The sequence below is a fragment of the Nematostella vectensis genome, chromosome 8 (genome assembly GCF_932526225.1).
Source record: "Nematostella vectensis chromosome 8, jaNemVect1.1, whole genome shotgun sequence".
Taxonomy (NCBI): Eukaryota; Metazoa; Cnidaria; class Anthozoa; order Actiniaria; family Edwardsiidae; genus Nematostella; species Nematostella vectensis.
Window position 1 is genome coordinate 2186645 of NC_064041.1, and position 19888 is coordinate 2206532.

A 19888-nucleotide genomic window follows, 5' to 3' on the forward strand; every position below is an offset into this window, starting at 1 on the left:
ACTGTCTTTTCAGGAAAAATGACCATTTGTGATAGAGCAATGTACCAGATGCGACTTTTAAGGCCTTAATTTGTCGTTTTGACGATCGTGCAAAATGATGGAGGCGAGGCTATATTTGAGAAAATCTGTCAAATATTCTATTTTTACTGGATTAAGCCGAGATTAAAATAATATTGAGAGCACATATCCTGGTTGCCTCCTGTGTTGTTGTTGTGTTTCTGCGCTGTTTATTTTTCTCGCTGCAGGTAGCGATACTTGGTTTAAATTTTGTAGTGTTTTTCGGGGTCAAGCCGAGAAAAATAAGGAAAAATCCATTAAATATATAATATTCGTTTGATTTTAAAAAGAAACACATTTTTGTAATCAGGAGACAAATATAAGTCTATAAGGGGGGGGGGGGGGGTGAATAGGTTCGCGGATCGGCGGATTCGGCCCCGAAATGCTCACGGATTACGCATTTTGAAGATTATTTCAGCGGATTGGCGGATTTTGGAAGTACGGCGGATCACGGATTTGTTGACAATTCGGGCGCGGATTTCGGATTTTGACTGCTTTGACGGTCGAATTTCGGATTTTAAATAAATTTCAATCGATGCTATTGTTTATCTGTCAAACCATGCGGATCTAAAAAATTCTGCAGATCCACGGATTTGCTCCGAAAATATTGCGGATCGGCGGATTTACATACCCCTATTCACCCCCCCCCCCCCCCCCTATAGACAAATTTTTGAAAAATCATTTTTTTTGAGTATTGCATTTCATCTTGAATGGATTAACGGAGCGCTTCTAAATAGCTTGAGTGTGATAAATTGATTAAGGGTTTTGTACCGCAAGTTACGCGTAAATATAATTTCCCTTTAATACGGTACTGAAACAAAATACAGACATATATTACTCTACACTGTAATAGGGAAAAAAGGAAATAGGTTAATAACAAATTACTTTACCTTAACGGTGAAATTTCGACAATAGAGCGAAAACTATTGCTGGCGGCGCAGCATACAACTGAAAACTGACTAGATTTTGACAAACTACAAAGTTACATGAACAATTTACATAAACTCGCTAAAATATAACAATAGGTAAAACCAACATGCCTTGGCCAAGGACTTGCTAAAATTTATAACATGTAAACACGGATAGTTAATTGACAATAGAAAAAAAAAATAACAGTAAACGCACAAACAGAACAAGAATACAGTCATTGTTTCCTACACCGGCCCCGAAAGGCTCTCTACATCTATGCGAGAGTCTTTGCATCTAAAATAACCAATCGAGGAAACAATGTTATTTAATATCGTCTTGAATCCGAAGGGTTCGTAGAGTGTTCAGGCTCTTTCTAGGAGACACAATTTCCTAACATCTCGTCTGAACACTGCGGTACTTGTCTTCACAGTCGCTTGTCGGACGTGTCCGAATCAATGGGGAAGGTCTCTTGGACTAAACCAAGAGGCCACTGCCCACGGGGGCAAGACTCGTCAGCAAGAAGAACGAGATCTCCAGCAACAAGATTGCGGCGTGGGTGAAGCCACTTCTGGCGCTCTTGCAATGCAGGCAGATACTCGTGAAGCCAACGCCTCCAGAATATGTTGCACAGGTACTGAGCCTGTCTCCAGCGTCGCGTAAACCTGTCGAATGAGGGATCAACAGGTGCATTACAGGCGTTCCGGTAGACTGGAAGCAACTTGTTGGGCGTCAGGGGCTCCAGATCGTTAGGGTCATCACTAACACGAGTCAGCGGTCTGTCATTCAAGATCTTTTCAACCTCTGTCATAACAGTCAACAGCGTCTCGTCATCCACCACTTGATTACCCAGCAGAACGCGCAGAATCTTACGAATGGAACGAATCATGCGTTCCCAGACACCTCCGTAGTGACTCGCCTTAGGGGGGTTGAAGTGCCACTCTACTTCAAGCTTGCGCATGTTGTCTTCAATCCGAATCCTCAATTTGAGAGCATTCTTTACTTCCAGCTCGGCGCCCTTGAAGTTGGTACCGTTGTCGCTGTATACTTGAACTGGAGGTCATCTGCGACTCACAAACCTCGAGAATGACTGCAGAAATGAATCCGTCGACAGATCATAGGAAACTTCTATGTGCACGGCGCGCATAGCGAGACAAGTGAATATACAACCATAGGGCTTCACTAGACTTCTCTTGACTTTAACTTGTATCGGACCGAAGTAGTCGATTCCAACTGAGGAGAAGGGGCAAGTAGATGGTGTCACACGTGCTAACGGGAGAGGAGCCATTATCTGATTACCAGGCCTGGCATTCCATCTCTTGCACTTGATACATGTTCCAAGTACCTTCTTCACAGCAGCTGTACCCTTCACTATCCAGTACTTCTGTCTTACTGTGGCTAGGACCTGATTAGAGCCTGTATGCCCTAGTTGGTGGTAATGTCAAATGATGAGATCTGTAATGTGGTCATTCGCAGGAAGTATGACTGGATGCTTGGCTCGGTATGACAACTCAGCTGATCGCTCTAGGCGTCCTCCCACGTGAATGATGCCGTCGGCGACGAATGGTTGCAGTTTCCGTAATGGACTTACATACTGTGCGCTGTTCAGCTGCTTCCGGGTGCATTGCAATGAGGAGCTGGCTACTTTTGCTAGAGCTTCTAACTCCCTCGAGAAGTGCTTGGCTTGTACAGACTTGAGGACAACGCACTCTGCATTTCTGATCTCAGAGACGGTGAGCTGGGTGGTGCTGACATCCTCGTGAGATCTTTTCCCAGCTCGATAAAGAAGATAATCTTTGAATCGGAGAAGCCAGGCGACTGCTTTCTTTAGGCTGTACCATGATGAGAAATGGCTGAAGAATTCGTTCGGGAACTTGTTTGAAGTAGTCACTCCTTGGAAACCACTGTCTTGGTTTTCCTCGTGTTTGGTGGCTTGTATACTATTCACTTGCTTGGTGGGGCGCAAAACTGGCTGCTCTGGCCAATTACTCTCGTCTTGATGAAGGAAATATGGACCATGGAACCACGTCTTCAACTTAGCATCCTGACAGACATAGATCCCTCTCGAAGCATAGTCGGCTGGATTCAGATCAGAGCTTACATGACGCCATTGAGACGGTGAAGTTAACTCGTGGATAATAGCTAAGCGATTGGCTACAAACGTTGGAAACCTACTGTCAGTGTTCTGAATGTACTGGAGCACGATGGTAGAGTCAGTCCACATGATGGTCTCGTGTATAGATATGTCAAGCTCTCGACTGATCTGCCTCTGAAGCTTCGCAGCTACCGTCGCAGCTACCAATTCTAGCTTTGGGATAGTAACGGTCTTGAGGGGAGCAACACGGGACTTTCCAAGCAGGATATTGCAGGAGATTTTACCTTGATTTTCGACAATACGCAAATAGGACACGGCTCCATAACCTTCATTAGAAGCATCAGAGAAACAATGTAGTTGGGTAGATACTATTCTCTCTAGACTCATCGGCTTAACGCATCGTGGAAGGAAAACACAATCTGAGAGGCATCTGACGGACTCCACCCATTCTGGCCACTGCCGAACTTCGTCTGGACAAATGACGTCGTCCCATCCGTATTCGTTCTTGCATAGACGCTGCAATAACATCTTAGCAGGGAGAATCAGGGGGGGCGACGATACCAAGCGGATCGTACAGAGAGGAGACTACGGATAGAATCCCTCTTCTAGTGTTGGCATTCATTTCCTTGAGAGATCGGAAGAAGAATGTGTCTTGTTCCACATCCCAGCACATCCCAAGAGCCTTATCAACGGGAAGGCCGTCAAGATTGAGATCTCGGTTCTTCATCGATGGCGCACGCTCGTCATTTGGGATACTGGAGACAACTTCACGACTGTTTGACATCCACTTAGTTAGGCGAAAGCCTCCTCTCGCCAGCAAGGTAGTAAGATCAAGGACTAGTTTCTTTGCTTCTTCTTGAGTGGCGACGCTCTTCAAACAATCATCGACGTAAAAGTTTCGCCTCGCGGTTTCAGAAACTTGTTTGGGGAAGTCTGCTTTGTTGTCTTCTGCTGTCTTGCGGAGAGCAAAACTGGCACAGCTTGGTGATGATTTTGCTCCAAATAGATGCACGACCATCTTGTAAACTTCAAGATCTTTCGTAAGGTCACCGTGAGGCCACCAAAGAAAGCGTAGGGCATTTGTGTCAGCGGGGGTAACAAGAACTTGGTGGAACATCTTCTCGATATCTGCACTCACTGCGATCGGTTCTTGACGGAAGCGTAGAAGTACACCAACAAGACTATTAGTAAGATCGGGCCCTTGAAGGAGTTGGTCGTTCAATGATGTGTTCCTGTAGCGTGCAGCACAATCAAACACAACTCGGCACTTGTCCGGTTTCTGTGCGTGGAAGACTGGATGATGAGGAAGATACCAGACTGGATAGCTATCCTCAGAGATTCTTTCAGCATGTCCAAGGTCAATGTACTCCTCCACAGTCTTGCTATATTTCTGATGGAGGACAGGATTTCTCTCCAGGCGATGTTTCAAGTAGGACAATCTCTTCTCTGCGACGACACGATTGTCCGGAAGACATGGCGGTTGATACTTCCAGGGAAGGGAAAGCTGGTAGTGACCATCCACTAAACACGCTGAGGACTCCATGATGGCTAAAGCGCGCTTGTCTTCAACCGACATACTTTTTCCAGACGACGGGGATTCAGCAAAGTCGGCGTCATACATCCTTCTAATCTGGTGAGTCAGCGTCTCGGCTTCACAGGCAAATATGAAATCTTCTTCATCATTATTAGTTTGAACAAGTGGTCCTACAACTGTCCATCCTAAAATGGTCCTTGCAGCATAGGTCTGTTTTCGTCGTCCTCTCCGCTCTTCATAAGTCCAATGCACCTCTGGCACATCGTTGCCGATCAACAAAGTGACTTCTGCGTTATCAATGTTGTGTAGGTCTACATCGTGCAAGTGGGGCCATTCGACAAGATCTTCTGGTACGGCAATGTGACGAGGGGAGACAGGAAGTCGCGCCACGGACCAGACCTTGTCGAGATGAACAGTTTCGTTACCAGTAAGAGACCTTACTTGAAGCTGTACTTCTTCGCCATTCCTCTGAGTCTTCTCAGCATTGAGGGTAGTCAACTGGAAAGTTGTAGGAGTTCCAGTGATACCAAGCCTCTGAAGAAGACCGTCTGAGCATAGGGTGGAATCCGAACCGTCGTCAAGGAAGGCGTAGGTCTGCACTTCAGTGGAACCTTTGCCAGAGACTATCACAGGGACAATCCTGAGACCAATTCTTGTCTTGTATGAAGGATGTGAACTATCATCGCTGACGTGGTGTCCTGATGCATTAGGAAGACGGGAAGACGCCGATGGTCCTGTAGCGACCAGTGCAGGGGGTGGTGACGCTTCTTCAGCTCGGGAACCGGAAGAATGTTCTTGAAGCGGTAACTGCAATGCCTGACCAGTAGGTGGGTGAAGGAGCGAATGGTGTTTCTCTGAGCAGCCGCTGACCAAACAAGCTCTATAGGTTTTACAGCGCCTAGAAATATGGTTCGGTAATAAGCAATTGTCGCAGAGTTTATTAGATCTTGCAAACGCTTTCCTCCCAGGAAACGACTTATCTCTGAACTTAAAGCACTTGACCAACTCATGTGTACCGTTACAAAATGTACAATGATTGACTTTCGTTCTGACCTCCTGTAGCTTGGAGCCGTCGTCATTTGGTATACCGTTGCCTCCAGTCGCAAAAAACGAGGACCTTACCGCCGGAGTGTGTTCATACTTGGCGACAGGCTTCAACGACTTGTTATCGTCCGGTTTCGCACCGACTAGCCGACCGAACTCTGTGTTGGCAACTCTTGCTTTCTTTTCAACGAAGTTGGTCAAATCCGAGAAATTAGCTTCCAGCTTGAGCTCTAATAGCTTTCCTGACTCATCAGCCCATTTCCCTTGCATATGCACCGGTAAACGGGATTTCAAATTTCGAGTTGCGTCTTGCCCTTCTGGGCCACAAAGTCAGGTTCTTAACATCTGAGTCCCATCAGTGAGGGAGGTTCGGTGCCGTAGTGCCCTATGGGCGATTTAACTGTGTCGAATTTGGTCCAGCCAATCGAGTCTTTTGGTCCCTTGCCATGATCGTGAGATCGAGGCTCTTCTTGTGAGACTATTTTGTACAGTATAATATACGATATATATGTCTGATGTTCTGTTTTTTTTATATGTGATATTTGTTTAGGTTGTCCCGTCAAGCCTGGTTAGGGGGACTAGAGGAGGCTGTTGAAACGTGTGTGTTTGTGTGTAAAATGTGTTTATGAGAAAATGCAACGGCACTGTGTGCGTGTCGCTATGTGCACAGTGTGTGCGTGTTGTGTGTGCAGTGCGCGTTATATCGTTATGTGCACAGTGTACGCGTTTCGTCATTTGCAAAGTGCGTGCGTGTCAAGTCCACGGTATGTGCGTGTCGCTTTGTGCCCACTGAGTGCGTGTCGTTAAGTGTGCAGTGTGTGCATGTCTAATATGCATAGTGTATGCGTGTTGTTTGTGCAGTGCGCGTTGTCGTTATGTGCCCACTGTGTGCGTGTCGTTATGTGCCACTGTGTGCGTGTGTGACCGGGTTTCCTCCATTTGCTCATTCTCTAGAATTGCATTAAAACTTGACCAAAATTAACATTTTTACGCCTTCATCACCCTCGTTAATCACGCATAGCCTTTTTGAGTCATAGGCGACGGAGAGGGGGAGGCAGGGAGCGCCATTCTCCTAATAACGATTGGTGGTGTGAAAATAGGTAATATACACCTATTGAAAAGGTTGTCAGTGCGATTGGCAAATGGCAGTTAAACGCCCGAAAGGACCCATGGATCCCAAAATATTTGTTCCGAATTCAGAAAAAAATAAAAATATACGACCACCCTTTTTGAGTTCTTTATTTCTATCCATAAGAACCTTTCGGTCATAGAACTGCACTGCACTGACAACCTTTTTTAAATAGGTGTATATTCGAGGGAAATGACTTAAAAGAATCTATTTTCCAGTGAAAACATTTTCGCGAACTAGAAGCACGAGCTTCCACGGAACCGCATACTAATGATCTTCAATTCCACAATTTCGTGTCTGAACACAGAAATGTCACAGAAATGATGCGCCCGTCGCACCAGAGAACGACGAAAAAAAAAATATATAATCTTTAAATGAAACTAAACCCTTTCTGAAATAAAAAATTCTGTCTTTTTTTTGTAAGCACGGAATAAGTTGCTTTTCTTTGCTGTTATTTTGCCGCTAAGTCTAACCAAACAGTCACGTGATCTCCCTATTCCACCGTTCCACACACACGTTAGCTTTACCAACTAACAGGATGTTTATCAAGGTTTATACAACAAAGGCTGACGATGCACAAAGCATGCCATGCCTGCTCGACACCAAAACTCGATTTGCGTATCCAGTTTCGCATTGTTTATTTGTGTGAACAAAGTAACGATTACCTTATTTACTCGAATAAGCGCCCCGAAGTGGCCGAAGTGTTTTTATTCATTTAATATCAGTTTTATACTACATCAGTTTCTCTTCTCTATATTATTACATTTTGACAATTTTCATCTATTACTCTATTTCTTGTCCTGTGTATGAGCTCCAGTGCTGTCTTAGAATGACATTATGATAGTCAGTTACATAAAACCTGGGAAGGGGTGCGCTTATTCGGGGGAGGCACTTATTTGAGTAAATACGGAAGGCTTTACAGTTTGATAACAAATTACTCAATGTATGCGAACCTTGTTGAGAAAGCTCACGAAGATGAAGGACTTCTGAGAGGGTAAAATTATAAATTCTGTTGCTTCCCTCAAATAGCTAACACTCAAACTCCCATCGTCTTATGATGGTTCGAATCTTCCCCCGCATTATTTTGTGATGAAGGGCTTACAGGGATAGCACATCGCACGATACAGACCCGTAGCCAGAATTTTGAGCTTGGCTTTTCATTTTCCTTGCCCTTATTCGCGGTGTTACTCAATGTTCTTTTGTTGAAGCGGAACATCCGGTTGAGAAGGAGGGTTATCCCGAATGCAGGAATTGGAGGTCTGGTGGTGCATCCTGAGACTGCAAGAATTGGAGACCTACCAAAAAAGAATGCATTCCATTGACAGATTAAAAAGTACCTAATAAAACACTCTTTTTTTATACGCAGTCGCTATATGCCAAATGCCCGACAGTTTTAAATTTATTCAAATAAGACATATTTGTCGAGAAATGGCATTGTCGGTATTGAATGTTTTTTCTTACTTGCATAAACAAGTTTTTTTTCCTTTTTTGTTTCTCTGTTCTAAACGGACTGGTAGTTAATACTTTTCCGAAGGTAAAGTAAAGGCGATTTACATTATTGACCACTCATTCCGTTGTGACTTGCTAAAATAACAACACCATTAAGCGCAAATGTGCTACGTTATTTCACGCACATTTTACACTGTCATATGCAATTTGTAAAAAAATTCCGTTGAAAGTTCCGGATAAGTAACAAAAAAACATCCTGTAAGCGCTCGCAGTTTTAGCGTGCAGAGGGCGGGTACCTGTGCAGACAAAAAAGAACAAAGTATTTAATTATTTTGTATATTTTTCATATCATACTACGAACGTATTACTCTATTTGACAATTTCTACATGTGTGTAAAGTCGCGGTCGTCCTGGACTCGTCACGCTATGTGGTGTTTGAGGGGGCTAACACGAGCGTGACGAGCCCAGACGGCCACGAGGCTACGACGCTGGTGAAGTTGTGTATTTGGAACTTGTAACTGCTAGTGTATTTGCTCGCTTAGACGCCGCATTTACGGTAAGGATAAATCGTAAAGAACAGGACTAATTTCAAGTTTAGAATTAGCGTAGTAGTCATTTGCTCTAGCGTTGACTTATTCGATATCGTTATCGAATTAAAAAAAAAGATTTTTCGGTAATAAATCGTAATTCTTGTATAACATCCCAAACCCTTTATCCCCTTTGCCTCTGCACTCAAAATAAGCTGGTTCCGCCAGTTCCGCTTTTTAGTAATGCTAATCTACCGCATGTATGTTAGAGTTTTGCGCAATGTCTGCGAGATGTCATGTTGTCACGTGATGTCACCTCCGAGGTCACGCGCCAACTTGTCCCCACATGTAATCGTGTCATAATGGAGCTGCTCAAATCGTGCCTCTACACTTTCCTACTCCTTATTCTTGCGGTCTACTCCTCGGCCGAACTACAACCCATATCCGTGGACCCTGCAACGCAACGATTCGTCGATCCCGATGGCCGAGAGAGGTTTTTCCACGGCTCGAACGTGGTAGTCAAACACTTCCCCTGGCATCCGGAACTCGAAGGCTTTGCACCCGGGACTTTCTCGGAGCAGGACATGGAGCTAATGCAATCCTTGGGGCTGAATGTGCTCAGATTAGGGTACATGTGGCCAGGAGTGGAGCCAACGCGCGGGAAATACAACGAGACTTATATTGAGGTTATCAAGAAAATCGTGACACTCTCGGCTAAATATGGGATTTACGTACTCCTCGATATGCACCAAGATGTGATGTCACGCAAGTTCTGTGTCGAGGGCTTCCCGAACTGGGCTGCAAATCCTGGTAACGCAAGAAACTTCCCAGAGCCCCTCCACGCACCGTATAAGATTGACCCTAAGACAGGGTACCCGTCAGATGAAGACTGTGCTAAGTTTCCGTGGGCATCGTATTATGCTACCGAGGCCGCGAGCGTGGCCTTTCAAAACTTGTACAACAACACGGATGGATTGCGTGACAGGTAGGCTGTTTTTCTGATACGACGCATTCATGCGTCAGCTTTGCATTACAACTTTTACAAGTTTAGTAAAGGACTTTGAACGGATAATATTTTTAGTGCTTACCCTTTCTATCCTTTACCGCTCGCTCTAGCGCCCTGCTTTTAGTAAGCGCCGCTTGCTTTGAATTATCACCCCCCTCTGCCCAAAAATATTAAATAGGCGACCCCTCAACCCCTTCTTTTTTCTTCTTCTTTTCTAAAATTTAGCAAAACCGAACGCAAGTGCCTCGAGATGCGTAAAAACAAAACAACAACAAAACTGACAAACAAAAACAAGTTTTAACTAAGTCGATGAAAAGTAGTCCTGCAATGAAAAGCATTTCTGCAAACAAATATGTACATTTTAGTAGTGAACTCAATTCGCTTGACTAAACTATTTAAACCACTACAAAATAACCCATTCCTATTGCTAAAGTAGAAAAACTATGCGCGAATTGCATTTACTATTACTATTTAAGGCCGGTATAACAAAACTTAAGTTTTTGTCGTGTTCTTATGACAGTTGGGCTGCGTTCTGGGCCAAGGCGGCGTTGACGTTCCGCGACTTCCCAAGTGTCATTGGTTACGAGCTGATTAACGAGCCTTGGTCTGGCGACATCTACAGCGACCCGCTACTGATGGTTCCCAAGATGGCAGACAGGTACTTGGGTGGGGTATGGCGTCTTTATTTTCGCGCGTCTTAAATTTCGCGAAATTTTTCTTAGCACATTTTGCGAGTCTTTAATTTCGCGAAAGCAACAAAGAAATGACGTTCACCCACAACTAAAACAGGACCAATATATTGAAACAAAAGCAATAAGCTGTCACTTAGCGGTCTTGCCGTGATGGAGAAGTGTTCTTCTTGTTCCTGAACCATTATCGATAGTTTCGTTACATCTCCTTATTAGGAGATCTCAATAGAGTCTTCAATACCTGTGATCGATTTTTCTATATCCATTAAATTTCGTGAGATTAAAGTTGGCGGTCTTTATTTTTCGCGAATTAAGAATGCTTTTCAACAACGCTCGGTTAATAAGTAGTTTCTCTCCTTGTCAACAGCGCTCGGTTAATAAGTAGTTACTCTCCTTCTCAACAGCGCTCGGTTAATATATAGTTACTCTCCTTCTCAACAGCGCTCGGTTAATATATAGTTACTCTCCTTCTCAACAGCGCTCGGTTAATATATAGTTACTCTCCTTCTCAACAGCGCTCGGTTAATAAGTAGCTACTCTCCTTGTCAAAACCGCTCGGTTAATAAGTAGTTACTCTCCTTCCCAACACCGCTCGGTTAATAAGTAGTTACTCTCCTCCTCAACAGCGCTCGGTTAATATATAGATTTAGGCACTGCCTAAAAGCGGAGCAAGCATTGAACACCTTTTGACTGATCGAGGTATTTTTGGGGGATCTAGGATCCTGCTCTTTACTGAGATTTATTTATTGGACCAACCAAATGGATCCAGGCCTTATTCAATAATTTAAATTATGCAGTACATCAAAGTTAACAAACACAATTCCTGGTGAATATTCAGAAAAATCCAAATCCAAAAATATATCTCCTTTCATTCATTACATATTGGTGCACCTACCCTTTACCATATAGTGGCCTTGTTGTTGGTGGCCTTCTCCAGAATGAATGCAATGAAGAAAAAACAGATTGATTTTGGAAGCAAATCCTAAAAAAACATCTAAGGCATCAATGACAGTGCTAAAATGCTAACTTCTAATTTCAAACCAAACCCTTTCATTGATCTATGTTTGGGGTAGAGAGGAAGCAAAGAATATCAATTAACTAAAAATAGTAGACGGGAGAGGAGATATAAAGGGAATTGACTCAACTTGAAAGGTTTGGTGAAAAAATAATACAGTAATGAAAATAATTTGATTGAGCATTTATTGACATTTCCCCTTTCCCATTATCTTTACCCTTTCACCACCACAGGCCTCTAAAGAGGCCATGTCTATGCTATCCAAGCTATGTGAACAGAATTATATTATTGAAAAAGAACAAGGTTGTTGCTAGTGTTATAAAGTTTAAGTGTCTTGCCCTAAAAAAACCTTTCCCCTTAATTAAAGTTCCATTAATGTACATTTGTGAAGCTACATTCTGACAAGCTTTGTCCTTTCAAAGAACAAGTAATGGATGAAACAGGATTTCAAAGATAGAATATAGTGTCAAACACAATTTTAGATAAGATGCAATACTGAAGTTATAATGTACCATTTTAAGTGGTGATTTTCCATCCCCATAGGAATTAATATCTACAAATATACATCCAGTAATGCATTATATTTTGGTGTTTTTGGAAACCCTGGATCCAACCATTCCAATGAAATAAATCTAAACCTCTAAAATAAATGTAATGGGAAAGAGACTTGGAAAGAAAATCCTAAAAAGAATATATAAGTCAAAGTACTAAATGATAATTTCTAATTTAAAAACCAAATCTGTTCATTTATTTATTTTTTTGTGTAGAGGGGAAATAGCAAAGAGCATCAATTGCATAAAAACAGGGAGGAGGAAAAGGAAGAAATATTACTCTTCTTTAAATGTTTGAAAAGAAAATATAATAACAATAATCTTATAATTATATTCAGTACTTTCCTAAAATATCCCATTTCCCATTATCTTTAGGTCGATAGAAAACTGTTTTCGTTACAGATTTATTATTTAAAAAGCAAAAGTTTGTTTTTAGTTTTATATAATATAAGTATCTTGTCCTAAAAAAAACCTATTGTGTGTGTACTGCTGAATCACATAGTAATGCCCTAGTCATTTGAGCCCCCTCCCTTATGGTCCTGGGGAAGTCAGGGGTTAATGTGGGGTTTTAGATTACTTTTTAACCAGAATATATCAAGAGGGGTGGTGGTATTGACTGTTTTTGACTCTTAACTTGGAAACAGGCTTTTCTAAAAGCCTAATCCAAAAAGGTGTCAAATGACTAGTGAATAAAAACTCCCTACTGTTATCTTTCAAGACATGGTATTCAATTCTCATGTCTTCCAGTCTTTAGCATTCATCTTGGCCCTCAGGTAGTCCCTGGTTCACAAAAGATTGACATTTCTTTCAAAACAATCTTTTCATCAAGACATTTATAATCTGACTAATTTCCACAACTATTCAAAATAAATAAATAAACAGTATATGTCAAACGCAACACGATATTGGTTAGCCTTTATGAAATATTTCAATACAATCAAGAATAAAGATAGAACAAATAATCAAATAATTTGATTACTAAGTTAAGTACCCGGCATTCTCAAAGCAAACAAAAAGGACAACAAAAAGCCCAATAACTGTCATATCCTCAATAGACAATACAAATCGTCGTCCGAAACTAACCTTGCATTGTTTTTGTCGCTTTCTTGTGTTTGTGTTCGATTTTTAATGTGAACTGTTACTTACTTAAATTTACTAGCTAAAACCAGACATATCCTTACATAAGTCTTGGCGTGAATGAATGTTAGTAGATCTCCTCTACTTGACTTTACCTTAAGTCACAAAATTTGAGGCAAAAAGAAATAATCAACTCATGACAAGAACTTTGTCCCTTGCTTCGTGCTTGTATTTGCGCGGCTGACTGACTGGCGAGTGACACTATAGGGTACCCGCGCAATGACAACAAAACCAAGTCGCATAGTTATACCATATTTTTATACCTATGGAGCTCCGCTATAAAAGGGAAAGTTCCTCCCACTCTCGCGCTTAAATTTGCAATTATAATCAGATCACTGCCACGCTAGCAGTCACAAAGTCTCCTCGGTTGGAATAAAACTATTTTTGCACAGGAAACAAAGTTGTTTTAAGAGATTGATAAATTAGTGATTTGCTGTCCACTCACGTTCGTTTTCGGTGCAAAATTTTGCGCTATCCATAATCTAACGCATCTCTATATAAATTATCCTCGAATTGTGATAAAAACGCTCGTATTTTAGATTGCAGACTTTTTGGTATAGTATTTTTTTACTAGAAATAGAAACATTTTTGGGGAAAAGTCTAAAAAGATATTTGATAATATAATATGAAATTTGAATTTAGCGCTCAGAGCAATTTTCTAGACATGTTGACGCATTGACGGCTGGTTGATAACTGATTGTTCTTGAGCCCGTGGGTGGGAGGAGCTTTTATTGTAGAACCTTGTGTTTAAAAGCCAAAAAACGGTAGTAATTTGCGATCCTCTAATAACAAATTTTCCACCCTTGCGCACTCCCCAAGTTACACGTCTCCTAGCTTAAATTAATTAGGTTATTCCCAATGACACGAATAAAACTTAAGTGTAGCGTTCATTTCCTTACATAGTTGTTGATATGTTACCGTTACCCTCTTATGGTACATGGGGTCAATGTACAGCAACGCTCTACAAGTGGACACAAGATGGGTTTTTCAGGCGGGGAGTCGGGATATGGCGGGGGATATGGGGGGGATGGCGAGGCGATATCAATATATAAATAAATACTGTAAGCGTACACTTTTGTGCAGTTTTTTATTCTTCTTTATCGCGAACTACATTTCACTAAAAATCCTCAAATCATCAAACAGTTAACAGTTATTCTCTTGTTTTAACCTTCCTTAGCTAGGATTAACTAGTAGAACCTGTTCAGGGACAACGTTGGAACCATTCACTAAACGGTCCTTTCAACGAGGTGTCCGTATAAGTCGGGTTATAATGTACAGAAAATGTATGGAGCCCCCATCGTGACTTTGAGGCATCACTGGAGTTCATTTATAACCTTTATGCTTGCGAATAATTAGTACCTATAAATGCCATTCAGCTTGCAACTACCATTCGCCGTTTGCACTAAAAACAATTTTTGAATTAGGTGTATATCACAAATGAAGCACTGCGGGTTGCGATACATTCATTAGAAATTCGAGTATTAACTCAATTATGGTTTCTAGGATGAACCTTGCCCCTGCGTATGAGGTACTGGCAAAGGCTATTCGTTCCCATGACGACCAGAAGTGCGTATTCTTTGAGCCAGTCACGTGGGATGATTATGGGGTTGGGTTCGAGTCTGTTCCTGGCGGAGAGAAGTATAAAAACCGCAGTGTGTTGAGCTACCATTACTATCACCTTCCTGATGGCCCATCTGGGCCGGTTGAACTCAACTTTAAGGTAAAATGATATCTTATTCTTCTTACATCTACCTACTTACCCAAGCATCCACTTTACTATAACCATCAAGTGTAACTTCCTACCTATTTACCATCTTCCTACTTACCCAAGCATCCACTGTACGACCCATCAAGTGTAAGTTCCTACCTATCTACCCTATCTACCTACTTACCCAAGCATCCACTGTACGACCCATTAAGTGTACCTTTCTACCTACCTACCCATCCAAGCTAACCACTGTACGACCACGCTCGCCCATTTTTTTTGCGCAGTCAAATCTCGCTCATTAAACATCGAGAGTATAGATTAAGAGGCCGAGAGTAGAACATGATATGTGAAATATCGAAAATCAACGTTTTTCCTCGCTCATGAATTTTAATATAAATAAAACATTGCATAGCCACGGCATTTTCATGACAATCGTTCTCGTATATATCTCGTTCGTCATATCAGTTTCAACTCTCGGCTCTTAGTCTCGAGTCTCGGCCTCCGACCATCGACTCTCGGGGTTTACCTAGACTCCCTTCTGCCCTAGTTTCGTTCCTTCATTCCGTCTAGTCTGTCTTGATTCTTAATCGTCCGTCTAGACGAATGTTTGCCTGCTTACTAGTTCATGCAAACTTTAATCATGCTTAGCAACTTACAATGTCTTTTGACAAAGGTTACCAATGCTTTTAGGTACGGGACAATGATTTGAAAAGGCTTCAGTGCGGCGGCATGCTAACTGAGTTCCAGGCCTCCTCAGGCGACTTACAAAGCTGCCTCAAAACCATGGCAACCGCTGACCAGTACCTCCAAAGCTGGATGGGCTGGATTTATAAGCCTTATTACCCTTCAAATAAAAAGGCTCCTTACAAAGTAGCAGCCCTTTGGGACGAGGACGGTCTTAATGACGTATGGGTAGAGAATACTTGCCGTACTTACCCCCATGCTGTAGCAGGGCACACAATCGCATTCAATTATAACCCGGTCTCACTTGAATTCAGCCTGCAATACGAAACCAGCCCGAAGTGTAAATCAACGGAGACTTTGATTTACCTAAACACTGACGCGTATCAAAAGGTTGGGGGTGGCTTCAAGGTGTCAATCACTCCAGTAGGCGTGGCTAAGTGGTCTTCACCGCAGAAGAACTTTGTTCTTGTAGATCATGGCGGTAGTTCGGGGACCATAAGTGTGCACATCTCACCTGGGAAGTAGACATGAGAATATTACAAGCACTAAACCCGTGTAAAGATTGGAACTAACAGTGATTGAATGTTCTATTTGACAGTTAATCAAATTGAATTTTACAAAATAACTGTTTTATTTCAGCAAATCAAATTGATTTTACAAAATAAAGAATACATTCTTAGCAACTAGCCAATTTGATGTACAGCCTTTTTGCATTGCACGACAAACTCAAAAAGTTATTGCTGGTAAATTTTGCTTATTTCGATGAGAAGATACCAGATATTCCAGGGTCTAAGTCTAGAAGTTGATTAAACATAATCATTGTGTGCATGTTTCTGTACTAAGAAAAAACTGATATTATCAATATTGGCAGATAACGAACGCTAGTTGTAATTGACAAAGTAAAATTATAAATTTTCAGGTTTAATATCATTAAATTCATAAAAAATTATTTGGCGCTGAAACCTACAGTTCTCTTCTGCTTAGCTTGAGTCTCAGGGCACGTTTGTTCCTGTTATTCTGGAATGGGAATGGTTGGTAGAAAATGTTCAGAATGGCATTCGAGTCATTCTGCTACAGGTAGCAGAATGGGTGGAATGGCCTTCATCCCATTCCGGAATGGGAACTCGGGAGAAACAAATGTGCGTTTTTTTCTATTCTAATCATTCTCATTTCGGGATCACGAGTAAAAAAACGCGCCCTTAATAAGACCAGGAGATGTCGTGTGGCTGGGAAGTGTGTCTACACTGATGCAATCGAGGTTTCTTAAACCCTGAAGCATGGTTTCCACTGCAGGTAACTTTTCAGTTCCAGGGTTTATAGTGTAGCAGTTTAGTGACTGAAGATGACATGATATGCACATCGCTGTTAGCAAGCAATACAAAGTCAAAGTTAGCAACGACGGAACGAGGTGTCCGATGGGAGTGCCTGTGGAATTCTCTTTGTGATGGAAGACTCGTTGAGGGAACAAAGAAGATAGAAAGGGATACATGATGCTCTTCGATAGAAGGCAGCCCATGTGACCCATGGAAGTGCCTATGGAATTCGCTTTGTGATGGAAGACTGGTTGAGGGAACAAAGAAGAACAATAGAAAGGGATACATGATGCTCTTCGATAGAAGGCAGCCCATGTGACCCATGGAAGTGCCTATGGAATTCGCTTTGTGATGGAAGACTGGTTGAGGGAACAAAGAAGAACAATAGAAAGGGATACATGATGCTCTTCGATAGAAGGCAGCCCATGTGACCCATGGAAGTGCCTATGGAATTCGCTTTGTGATGGAAGACTGGTCGAGGGAACAAAGAAGAACAATAGAAAGGGATACATGATGCTCTTCGATAGAAGGCAGCCCATGTGACCCATGGAAGTGCCTATGGAATTCGCTTTGTGATGGAAGACTGGTTAAGGGAACAAAGAAGAACAATAGAAAGGGATACATGATGCTCTTCGATAGAAGGCAGCCCATGTGACCCATGGATATTCACTTTGTTGGGACGAAAAACGCGCCATCTAGTTTGCCATGGTGGAGAGACAACATTAAACATGTGACTAAGCGCACAACGCGCAGAAGTATATATGTTATTTACCAGCTGGTCCGTATCGTGAAATATCGTGACCGAGGTTTTGAACATATTGACCGAGGCCGAGGTCAGTATTTCCAAGGCCGAGGTCACGGTATTTCACGATGTGGACCGACCCTTAGCTGGGAAATAACATTTTTATTTTTGTCCCTAATAGAATTTCCAACTTTGTTTACATTACGGGCTTCGCTTCTGACTTTCGTCGATGTTTGTGAAGATTTTGTTCGCTCATTATCATTCAATAAACTCCATTTTGTATTTCCACACAACGCTTTTAATCCTCCAAAAAGACAACCTCCAATGAAGACATTCCCTGAATTTTTACCAACAATTTTGCAAAATAATGTAGTCCCAGTTGATACGTCGTTCTCGCTTTAAATCATCCACAGACGAAAATATATATTCACTTAAGAACTTCTCTTAAATGTGGACACGGTAAGCTGGTTATGCAGGTAAATCTCTAGAGTGATTTGTCGTTTTTCTTATGAAGACTTTCTGCTTTTTCTATCCCAAAATTTTTTTAGCAAACTTGAAATTGTCGCACCCGTTGCAAAATCATTATGGCGGAAATTGTGAAAACACAGGGAGTTTGGAGCCGAATTTCCGTAAAGTCAATGATTCTATATAAAATGACAAATAAAATGCCGTTTTAAAGTGAAGATCTATAACCTCGGGAGTAAAAAGCCAGTTTTCGATGGTCATTTTACATTTTACTATGCAGGTGAGCGGTCCGGTATCGCGGGGTCCGGATCGTAGGATACCGGACCTCACGAGAGCCAATCAGAGCGCGCGATTTGATGGATACCGTACCCCGAAAAAAAGGAATGAGGTTATTGTGGTTCTAATGTAAGTGCTGGTTTCATTATAACTAAGATGGTTTCAGAAAGACAGTTTCAATAAAACGGATCACCGTTAGTTGCTTGGCCTCCTAGTCCGTACATCGTGAATATTAGAGACCAGAAAATAAACAGAGCCAAATCCTATTCTTATTCATCTTCCCTTTATAGAGCGAAGTTTGGTAGCACGAGAAAAAATTGGTACCTTGTGATTAAAAGCTTTGATTAATTAGAAGCCTTGGCTTAAAAAAAACAGGCCCTATTCATACGGCGCGCTCCTGTCGTGTTTGGATTCGGCACATGAACAGTTCTTAAGTTCGGTGCGGCAGCTTGCACGGCAACGGCCGTCGTGCTGTATGGCAAAAGCGCGACACCGATTCAAGCGTCGGGCTTTCGATGTGCCGAATCAAATGTCATATTCATGCACGGCACATGGTTCCTCGAGTGCAACTTTATTTGAAATAGGTGTATACCATGTTAACCCTAAATGAAATACTGTATACACTTCATTACAATATATTGCGAGTCTTGGTAACAGTTTGTTCTAACAAACTGTTTTATTTAAAGGACACTACCTGTTTCAACTGTTCTTTTCCAGACACCCGATATTATACTATTCTGTTATTTCCATTATATCGAACAAGTACTTAGATTATGTTTTCAAAGGCCTTGTTCCCCTCTCCACGCCACTGGAACCACATGCACTCATCCAAAAAGCCTTGGACATACTTGTTTGCTTTTTGGGATATTCCGGGATCGTACTCTTAGTTTTAATTTAAGAGTAATGCTATTTGGATAATTGCTGCTTTTACGAACCCTGAACCCTGCCACCGGCCTTGTAGACATTTCTGTATGACACAGGCCTCCTTTCCACAAGCTTCCTTCCTTCCTTTCGACATCCTCTCTAATCTAATACGACTTGTTACTTGTCCGCCATCTTGAAAACTGTGCCACCACAGGAAGACCGAAAACCAGGATCTTACTGCAGAGAACACAGGAAGTCCCTGAAAGTTCAACAGTTCAACGTCCAACAGTTCAACGTTCAACAGTTCAGTCTTGTATATTATTTATTTTGTCTCTACTTTCTGCGTCTTTTTATCGTGTATGATCTCCACTTTTCAATTGTCCATCCCTTAATAAAATTTTGGGTACACATAATTGAGGAATTCTGATACTTATAGGGGGTGGGGTGACGGATGCAATAAAGCATGAAAAGGGAGCCTTTCGTCAGCCAGAGAGCATACTGTTTTTCTCGGTCAGAGCAAAACGGAACTGGTGATATTGAATGCACTTTTTTAGCTATATACAAAATACACAAATTTTATTAAATTCATCCGAAGAGCAAGCAAAGGATCGCCGATGTCAATGTCGCGCGCAAGAATCTTGGTTCAGCGCAGGACTGCTACCTTTACGCCGGACAGTTCACAGCTCAATTCAGTCTG

General features: G+C 42.0%; 3 protein-coding genes and 1 pseudogene across 4 annotated transcripts; 1 reads left to right on the plus strand and 3 right to left on the minus strand.

Annotated features, from left to right (window-relative positions):
* Nucleotides 1-1032: 1032 nt before the first annotated feature.
* LOC125570203 lies at nt 1033-3586 on the minus strand (annotated as a pseudogene).
* LOC125570202 lies at nt 1391-1924 on the minus strand. The gene has a single exon (XM_048731504.1). It carries the CDS (start codon nt 1922-1924, stop codon nt 1391-1393), a length of 534 nt encoding a protein of 177 aa, XP_048587461.1.
* A 1-nt stretch (nt 3587) lies between the features above and the next one.
* On the minus strand, nt 3588-5915 carry LOC125570270. The gene has a single exon (XM_048731745.1). It carries the CDS (start codon nt 5904-5906, stop codon nt 3588-3590), a length of 2319 nt encoding a protein of 772 aa, XP_048587702.1. The 5' UTR covers nt 5907-5915.
* A 1347-nt stretch (nt 5916-7262) lies between these two features.
* On the plus strand, nt 7263-16480 carry LOC5501331 (endoglycoceramidase). Of its 2 annotated transcripts, XR_007312596.1 has the most exons (6): nt 7263-8770; nt 9011-9726; nt 10268-10405; nt 14643-14859; nt 15538-16132; nt 16174-16480. XR_007312596.1 is itself a non-coding variant. In XM_048731681.1 (5 exons), exons 2-5 carry the CDS (start codon nt 9038-9040, stop codon nt 16054-16056), a joined length of 1563 nt encoding a protein of 520 aa, XP_048587638.1. In that variant the 5' UTR covers nt 7263-8770; nt 9011-9037; the 3' UTR covers nt 16057-16480. The 2 variants fall into 2 exon arrangements, 1 of the variants encoding a protein (XP_048587638.1); XM_048731681.1 differs by having other exon boundaries at nt 15538-16480.
* The last annotated feature ends 3408 nt before the right edge of the window (nt 16481-19888 follow it).

What these genes read in the sequence shown, in the direction of transcription:
- LOC5501331 (XM_048731681.1), top strand. Translation starts at nt 9,038, where the DNA reads ATGTTGTCACGTGATGTCACCTCCGAGGTCACGCGCCAACTTGTCCCC. An exon ending in ACGGATGGATTGCGTGACAG is followed by an intron (nt 9,727 to 10,267) that starts GTAGGCTGTTTT and finishes TTCTTATGACAG; the next exon opens with TTGGGCTGCGTTCTGGGCCA. An exon ending in CGGTTGAACTCAACTTTAAG is followed by an intron (nt 14,860 to 15,537) that starts GTAAAATGATAT and finishes CAATGCTTTTAG; the next exon opens with GTACGGGACAATGATTTGAA.
- LOC125570270 (XM_048731745.1), bottom strand. Translation starts at nt 5,906, where the DNA reads ATGCAAGGGAAATGGGCTGATGAGTCAGGAAAGCTATTAGAGCTCAAG.
- LOC125570202 (XM_048731504.1), bottom strand. Translation starts at nt 1,924, where the DNA reads ATGCGCAAGCTTGAAGTAGAGTGGCACTTCAACCCCCCTAAGGCGAGT.